Genomic DNA, 8836 nt, shown 5'->3' with positions numbered 1-8836 from the left:
AGGTGGCACTGTCTCTCACATTTGGAATTGCAGAAATTGAAAATGCTGCACTCCCAGGGAAGCCATTCCCATGAATAAAGCAGATGAGGTAGCTAGAGCGCCTGCATCCCACTCACCCAGATCAGAACACTGGACCACTCGCAGGTGGCACTGGCAACGGAAGGGGCAGACTGGGCCCATAGGCTCTAATTCAGGAACTTCATGGAAGCGGTCGTCCGGGCCTATCCCAGAAGCCTCATCTTCCAGCATAAAGTCAAATAAGCCTTTCTGTTGAAACGGTCCAGCCCAGGAAACTTGTGCAACCAAGAGGAAGATGATAGTTGCCTTCATGATTTCTCTGGTATATTTTCACAACCAAGGAACCTGGGAAATAAGCAGAAGGTTTAGAAGAGTAGCCTTGCCTAGTTCATGCGTTACGTAAGTGGAGTGCACATAGAAAAAAGCATAAAAAGGTAATATTTTATGTACTGTTAGGAGCAGAACATTAGAAATATATTTGGAAGGTAATAAGGTTCAGTAGAGATGAACTTGCACTATTTACTTATGAAGAAAAATTTAAATAGCGTTTGAATCGCTTCATTGAATTTGGGGTCTGAATTAAGACCACAGATTATATAGTCAAGCTGCAAAACTGTTGCGATGATAAATCACACTGGAATTTTCAAGGCCACGAGCTGTGCCACAGTTAAACAAGTTTTGTCTGTACACACGAGAGTTCTCCAATTCCTGCTCAGAAATATCTCTGAAAGCCAATCTGATTTCTCCATCCCACTGCATTTATCCCAGTCCAGACCCTTCTCATCACTCCCTGAACAAGAGCTTTCAAATAGTCTCAGCCTTGAGTATTTCCTCCATTCCAGGCCATCTTCCACTCTGCTGCCCAAGTCATCTTCTAAAAATTCGATTTCATTGTATCGATTTTCTACTGCAAATCCTTTGCTGACTTCTCACAGCTTGCCAGTAAGGTCTCCATCCCCTTGGTTGCATATAAGACCATGCATGATTTGACACCAACTGATAATAAGCCATATTCCTCTCCATTTTCTCTCTACTCCCAGTCCCCACCTCAACCCTGACATTCCAAGCTAATCACCATTTCAGATACCTACCTTGTGAGAGAGTTGCAAAGGCTAAATGAGATAATGGGCTTCCCCTGTGTATTCTCTGGCGCATCCAGGCAGGATGCTGCGTTCTCCTTCTTCTGTGCTCCCAAGGCACGTTGCTTACCTCTTTTAAAGAACTTATCACATTATATTGTAATTTGTTTTGCGTGCTTGGTCTGCTCCCCCACTCGAAGATGTACTCCTTTAGGGCGTGTCTTATTATCCTTTGTTCTGTACCGGGGCCTTGCACAATATTTTGCCCATAAATGACTCAGTTGACCGTCAATTTATTAATAATACAAGTTATTCCATTTGTTCTAAGCAACCAAGTTTGATTTTTTAAAAATACGGTTATCTTTGTTTCAATATAAAATCTGTAGCGTAAGAAAGATACCAAATTGAAAACCTGAACTTGGTACAAGCATGATTCAGTTTTTAACATAAATCTTCTGGATAGTTTCTCAAATGAATCCTTTTTAAGGACTGTGTAAACTAGGAAACACATGTGGAAAATCCTATCTGATTTTTATATGACATATGTTATCTAATTTTACCAATACAATTATTTTGTAAACAAACTGACAAATAAAAATATGATTTCAGCACATCTGCACCATTTTTATCCATTCATTTAACAAGCCCTTCTAGATATATATACATCTTTGTTATTGAGTTGGTTGTTTAGATGGCTGAAGTGAACTAAATGAATCTGAGTAACAAAATCTTAATAAATCTGAATAATGAAAAGTAGTTGATCACGGACAGAACAGTCTGAATTGTTATATATATTTTCAAACTCCATGAAAACTGCTCAAAATACTCCCAAAACACATTGTAGATATTATCTTTAGTCTCATCATCTTTAATTATGTTATTTCCAGTCACTATCCAAATGATAGCAATACAGAGAAGATAAGTCTTCATATGTGCTAACCTTAATATATATTCTGGAAATCTTTGCCTAGATCCACTTTGGGGAAACAAATGTTTTAAAATTTCTTACACTTTTATTCTTAGTTTATATTTATTACTGAAGCACATCAAAGGCAACAGTATGCAATACAGGCTAGTGACTTTAAAATAATACCACGAAGATTATTATTCACACTGCCCCTTTAAATTCAGTATCAGATTCTCTCTGGAAACCCATTCCCACTCAGTTACTGCACTGCCTTTTAAAGGAGACCCTATTGTTTTGGCAGGGTTCCCTTGGACTGGATCTCAGGGAGTGGTTTTCTGTCTGTTTCACATTAAAATGCAATGTTTACGGTTTACCACAAGTTTGCTAGCCTTGCATATTTCATGTCTTACAATTTTTGAAAAAAATGAAGCAAACTAATTGCAGATTTAATAAATAGCAATGAGAAATTAATGCAGATGTCTGTTTCTGATCTTTTCTTCAGAAAAAAAAAAAATGCCTGGTTCACTAATCCTAAAAAAAGAATATTAAATATTAGCTCAGGGGAATATTATCATTTATATTTGTTTACTCTTGTTAAAATGGTGCCAGTTCTCTACACAATATTCTTTTTGGTTGAATCTGAACTCAGACAGACAGCTTTTAGCTTCCATTACTTATCATTTTCTTGTTTGTGTGTGTGTGGGTGGGTGGGTGGGTGGGTGTGCATTTTAACCCTGAATGTCCTGGGGAAAAATAATATGGCCAGGTATTTTGCACAAATTCCTCCATGAAATAACTTCTTTTAGATTAGTATCATAATACTTAAAACACAGCATCTTAAAATAATTAATGTAGGCTACTGATAGTGATAGTCTCTTTATCATTTCCTTCCTTTTTTAATAATCAGGAAAACAAACTAGCCTATATCAGTAGCCCATTTAGACATCAAAGAGACTGTTATGAGATGATATACTATTAAAATTTCATTTCAACTACTTTAAGTATTCTCAAAATGTATGCCTATTTCCCAAATGCTAATTGCTAAGAATGTCACTACTTCACTAAAGTTCATTGCATAATTTAATGTGTTTATCAAAAATAATAATTTTAGCTTTCTTAAATGACATCCCATTAAATTATACCATTCAGATCAATTTGTATGATGTCATTTATGCCTTTGGTGTGAATCTCAAAGTCAAAATTTAAACCTCAGGAGATAAGTGAAGCTATAAATGCAGAGCAAATTACTACCCCCCCCCCCACCCCGGCCCCAGCACTGGGTGAATTAAAAACCTCAATAATAATAGAAATAAGTTCAAAGTAAACAGTAAAAGCAGTATCCATCTATCAATAAGGGGTACTATAGGAGGCATCTGATTCTTTTTCTGGTCAAAATAGCAATTCGAAGAAAAAGCCACAGGTATTTATATCACTGGGAGCCCACTTAATCAGTGGTCATCATGTTACCCTGTTTTGAAATTAGAAAGAAAAATAACCCACACTTTCATTCTATAATGAATGTATCTTATGATAAAATTTCATTTGCAGCAGAAGTTCTAGCAGAGTCTCTTTACATTTTAGTAACTATGTAGCTAACTGTGAGATCATCTTAGTTAGGTCCTTAAAAATCAGCATAAATATAGTCAGTGTTTGTCTTCACCTCTCTGATGGCAGTTTCTATTATTTTCTAAGTTGTAGAAATATACACTAACGTCTATAACTAATCACCAAAGTTCACTTCTCTGAAGTTTAAAAGTTCTTAAAATATACAAGAATTCAGGAGGAGAATAAATTCTTAAATATACAATCCAACTATGAATAGCATGCCAGTCTAGAATACTTTTCTATAAACATTTCCTAAACATTTAATTAGTAAAACACAAAATATATCAATAAAGATAGTCACAGTGTTAGGTTATAATTTCTCTAAGAAACATCTTTGCAAAGAACAGAGAGAAAGAACTAAAACAATGCATTACAACCATTTTACCAAATACTTAGTTTCTCTTTTCAAGCAATACTTGTTTAAAACACTGCATAAAGATTACTAAAAGTTCAGTACACATTTTTTTCCTCTTTTTCTCTTACCAGATAATTCCTTTTTTCTCAACTTGATCAAAGTTTTATTAGTCTGTAGCAGAGTTCAGGACAATTATTGAAAACCATACCTTTTAATCCGGGGATTTGCCACAGGAGCCCTCAAAGCTGAGATGTAATTACACTAAATATTCAGCCCAAGCAAAAGAGTTTGCAGGTGTGGAAAGGAGGAGGGGGAAGGTGCTGCTCTGTGACCGTCACTAGGTTGAAAACCTCCTGCTTCTACTCCATAGCACAGTTAAAAAATAAGGTTTCCCTCAATGAACACAATCCGGCTGACACCCACATTAGATCATATGGTAATGATATGTCTCTTGTATTGTAGCCAGAAACTTTATCGGCCTTTTTTTCTCCCCATTTAAATGCTTTATTCCTTTTGCATCTGCTTAAAATTCTAAACTGCTTCTGTAATATAGTAGTGGAGCAACTTGACTTGGAATTTGTTTCATTGTGTCGATTCATTTCCCTGAAATTGTAACTAAAGGGTTTATTTCCCCACCCCCAGCCCTACTCCTTGATCCACTCTTTCTAGTCTTCTTTATGAGTCACATTTATCATACTTCCGAAATGACAGTTTTTGTTGTTGTTTTTTTTTTTTTGCTTTCAGGATGTGTAAGTCTGGCAAATGGAATGAAATTATTTTAAGTGTGGGCTATGAAAATAAATGAGTACTCATTCGGATTCTTACTTGCCTTGGGCTATTTGTGCAAATTCAAAAATTCAAGTACTATGCTATGGAGGTTTTCTATATATCTTGAACATATTTCTAAAGTTCCCTGGAAGAAAGCCATGATTTTATATGAAAAGCACACCATTTATTACTTTCCTTACTTATAGTTTAAAACCTTTCTTGTTGTCTACCAGTTGTGTGTGTTTTTTTTAAATAAAGCACATAGATACTAGAAGATGATCACAATTTAATTTAGTCTGTATATGAAAATTTTTATTTTTGTAGGCTATACTTTTATATAATCCAGAATTTGAAAAGGCAATAAAGTCTATGGCTCTTTCCAAATTCAGTAAATAGAAAAAAGAAAGTGCAAATACAAGGAAAGATATTTATTCAACCAGTGAAAGCTTTTTTGAGTTTTTGTAATTCCCTTGCTGGATGCTGTCAGTTCTCTGCGTGTCTCTATGTTTTGACTTGTATCTTTATGCCCTGGCCCCTAGGCTGTTACCAGGTGGAAACTTGAAATCAACATCTGTGAAACATGAGAGGATAACCCTTCCATTCTCCACCCTCCCTTCTTCCCTTCTCTAGCCATCTAAGTACACAATTCTACAGTAAATATACTTTGCCTTGATGAAATTTGAAGGGATTAAATTTTTAAGTGTGTTACCTAAAGAAGAAGGGGTAGGGCTGTTATCACATGATATTTTGCCTTATTTTCCAAGCCCAGCCTCCATAATGTTAACACCTTACCCTACTCTTCTCCTTGGCATTTAATAACCCCATGCCTGGTTAGTCTAATGATTTAGAAGAAGGCAAATATTTTCTCTGGACGTTGGTGCAAAATCCATGATCCCCATGCTGGTGGTTTAGTCACTAAAGTGGTATCTGACTCTTGCAACCCCATGGACTATAGCCCACTAGGCTCCTCTGTCCATGGGATTCTCCAGGCAAGAAGACTGGAGTGGGTTGCCGTTTTCTTCTCCAAGGGATCTTCCTGACCCAGGAATCAAACCCAGGTCTTCTGCATTGCAGGCAGATTCTTTACCAACTGAGATGCAAGGGAAGCATATGATCCTCTTACCTGGAATCAATTAACTTTTTCCTCTTGAACTCCTTTTACATTTACCTCATTCTTATAACATGCAATCATTTGTTCATTTTAGGGTTAGTTATGTACATCTCTCATCTCAAGGAATAAAATACATCCTCTTCATACCTGTGTCCCCGCAACCAGCACAAAGTAAATTCTCAAGAACCTTTTCATGAATGACCATAAATGAAGATAGATCATTGAATAAGGATGATTGTTGTTTTGCCCAAGTCTGCTTCACTCTTTATCAAAACCCAATCTGGGCTTTCCTGGTGGCTCAGGGGTCAAGAATTCGCTTGCCACTGTAGAAGACACGGATTGCATCCCTGGTCCAGGAAGATCCCACATGCTGGGGAGCACCTATGTCCACGTTACGACTACTGAGCCTGTGTTCTGGATCCCTGAAACATAACGACTGAGCCCCCACGTGGTAACTGCTGAAGCCTCTGTACCCTGGAACCTCTTCTGGGCAACAAGAGAAGCTACGACAGTGAGAAGCCCCCATAACAGGACGAAGAGTAGCCCCTGGGCACAGCCCCAAAATAAATGAATCAATAAAAATAAAAATTAAAGAAAAGAACAAAAAACAATCTACTATAGTACTACAGTGTAGATGATGAATAACAGCAGCAATTGTTACCAGAGAGGTAAAAGGAGAAAGAGAAGGGGAAGAGGGTATTAAAGAAAAAGAAGAAGAATTAAAACAGGCGGAAAAGACACGTTATCTTGATATACAGACCATCTTAATTTTATAAAACAGAACTGTTTTGGCTAAGTTTCACATCCAGTTTCTTCCCTCTGATAGTAAGCTGTATGAACTCAGCACACTCAACCTCTCTGAGTTCCCATATCTGTAAAATAGGTTAAAAGTATTACCTAATTCATAATGTTGAAATAAGGATGGAACGAGGCAAAGGTTTAAGGTATGTAATTCAGAGCATTGCTGTTATCCCAGGAAATTAAGCTTCCTGTAAATGTTAGCTTTTATTGTTTTCTGATATATATCATAGCAATCGTTTAAGTTGGGCAAGGGAAATCATGTTACTGAAGTCCAGTGACCTGCCCAAGCTCACAGAGCTATTAAGAAGCACAACAAAAGTGAATACCCAAGTATTCTAGTACCTAATCTACTTTACTGTAACTATACTTCATTTTAAGAAAGCTCAAACTCTTAAGTTATAGAAGATTAGTAATAAAAAATTTTGAGTAACATGTCTTTGTAGACTTGTTTAAAAACTGTGACCAGGTTTTACAATTCTTTTTAAACTTTGTCTTTGTGGAGGAACAAATATTTCTATCTTTTAAGTTTTAGTAAGAACCTCACCTCCAAAATCCTAAGGACTTTACTGAATGTTAGTTTATTTCAAATTTGTGCCTTTAATCAGATGTTAAATTACATCTGTCATCATACCTATTTTTAGGTAGAAGAAATGAAGTTACAAAAAGTCACACATAGCAAGTCATAAAGATGCCATAGGGACCACTGTCAAAATCTAGGTCTCTTGCAATCAAATGGGAAATGAAACAATTTTGAGGCAAGAAGCCATGCGTGTGTGGAGAAGGCTGAAACTTATCCTGGCTTGGAATGTTTGGGGGTAGGGTTCACTGAAACCTTGGCTGTTGTTACAGATATTTGAAATATTCAGATTCACAGCAGATACCTCATCTGCTGTAAAAACCACTTAAACAGTGATTTCTACTGACAACTCACTAGTTAAGTGGGTGACTATATTCTGCATGTTGTCAAAGTTCATTTCAGGGCTAGTCAGTCTTTCCCACCGACATCAAACACAAATGGTCTAAACTGTACCTGCATACTAAGATGTGAAGAATGCCAGAGCTTCCAAAGGTCTCCTTCTGACACCCTTTATTTTCGAAGAGGTCTGGAAGTAAGTGATTATCTTCACAAATCTGTGACTGGTTTATTCTTAGACTGACTCTTCAAAGTAAGGTCAGCAGCTAGAATGGGTGTCTGGCTCTTTATTAGCCACCCTAGACAGTTTTTCTTCTTTAGACAAGAAAGAAGGCAAAGGTGGAAGTCAGGCCAGCCTAGCGTGCAGGATGGACTGGAACAACATTTCTTCTTCTTCCCCATATTACGCATCCTATCACCGCTGTGTTTAGTGTTCTTGTGATTTGCATGTGAGTAACTTAACCTCTCTGTTTTAGGTTTTTAATCTATAAAATATATCTAACCTTAGTACTACCTACCTTATAGATTTGCTGTGAGGTTTAAAAACAAAAAAAGACTAATACATCAAGCATTTAGAACTGCCCCTGACATATCTCAAATAATATATGTGTCCCTCATTGCTTCTGCTGTGGCCGCTCTTGGGGGCCTGGTTGTTACAAACCTTTCCCTGGACATACCAGTTTGGTGATTGGATCACATCCCTGTCCTAGCCCACAGATGTTATCTGCCTAGCAACTCAAGAAAGCCTATAAACGATATGATGTAATAAATGATATAGCTGGAAAAACAGGGACTTTTCAGTTAGATAAGCTTGGGTTTAAACTGCTACTTGTAAAAAAAAACTGTCTAGTTTTCTTCTAATCCTAAAATGCATGACATTTTGCTGGCTTCCAAAACTTGACAAAATCCATTCGTGGGACTATATAAGGATCCAGAGATTCCAGGTAAAGAGTCTCTACTCTGAACAATGAAGGCAAAATGGGAATAGAGACAAGGACTGGGCAAGAGATGAATTAAGATAAAGCTACGGAGATATGTGCCTCTCTTTCATGGCAAGGAAGCATTCAGTTGCTTTATTCTTCAACTCCTGAATGTTCAGGAGCATCTCTTTTATCAATTGCAGTCAAGAGATTTATTATTTTCATAGTATTGATCAATAAGTTGTACTGGGACACCAAGCCAACATATTAAATATCTGAATGTCTAGTAACCTACTAAATAAACAATGAATCGGTGAATACTGACTGAGGAACCGCTGTGGGAGAAAATTTTGATCCTA

The 8836-nt window shown here is 36.9% G+C and overlaps 1 protein-coding gene across 3 annotated transcripts; it reads right to left on the bottom strand.

The window, feature by feature from the left end:
* LOC122427764 (decorin-like) lies at positions 1 to 4550 on the bottom strand. 3 transcript variants are annotated; one of them, XM_043447443.1, is made up of 2 exons: positions 4093 to 4550; positions 1 to 363 (listed from the first exon to the last, which is right to left on the bottom strand). In XM_043447443.1, exon 2 carries the CDS (start codon positions 328 to 330, stop codon positions 16 to 18), a length of 315 nt encoding a protein of 104 aa, XP_043303378.1. In that variant the 5' UTR covers positions 331 to 363; positions 4093 to 4550; the 3' UTR covers positions 1 to 15. The 3 variants fall into 3 exon arrangements, with proteins under 3 accessions (XP_043303378.1, XP_043303376.1, XP_043303377.1); XM_043447441.1 differs by having other exon boundaries at positions 4173 to 4542; XM_043447442.1 differs by lacking the exon at positions 4093 to 4550 and adding an exon at positions 1110 to 1309.
* Positions 4551 to 8836: the final 4286 nt, after the last annotated feature.

This window comes from Cervus canadensis, chromosome 25 (genome assembly GCF_019320065.1).
Source record: "Cervus canadensis isolate Bull #8, Minnesota chromosome 25, ASM1932006v1, whole genome shotgun sequence".
Lineage (NCBI taxonomy): Eukaryota > Metazoa > Chordata > Mammalia > Artiodactyla > Cervidae > Cervus > Cervus canadensis.
This window is presented reverse-complemented; position numbering and strand designations above follow the sequence as displayed.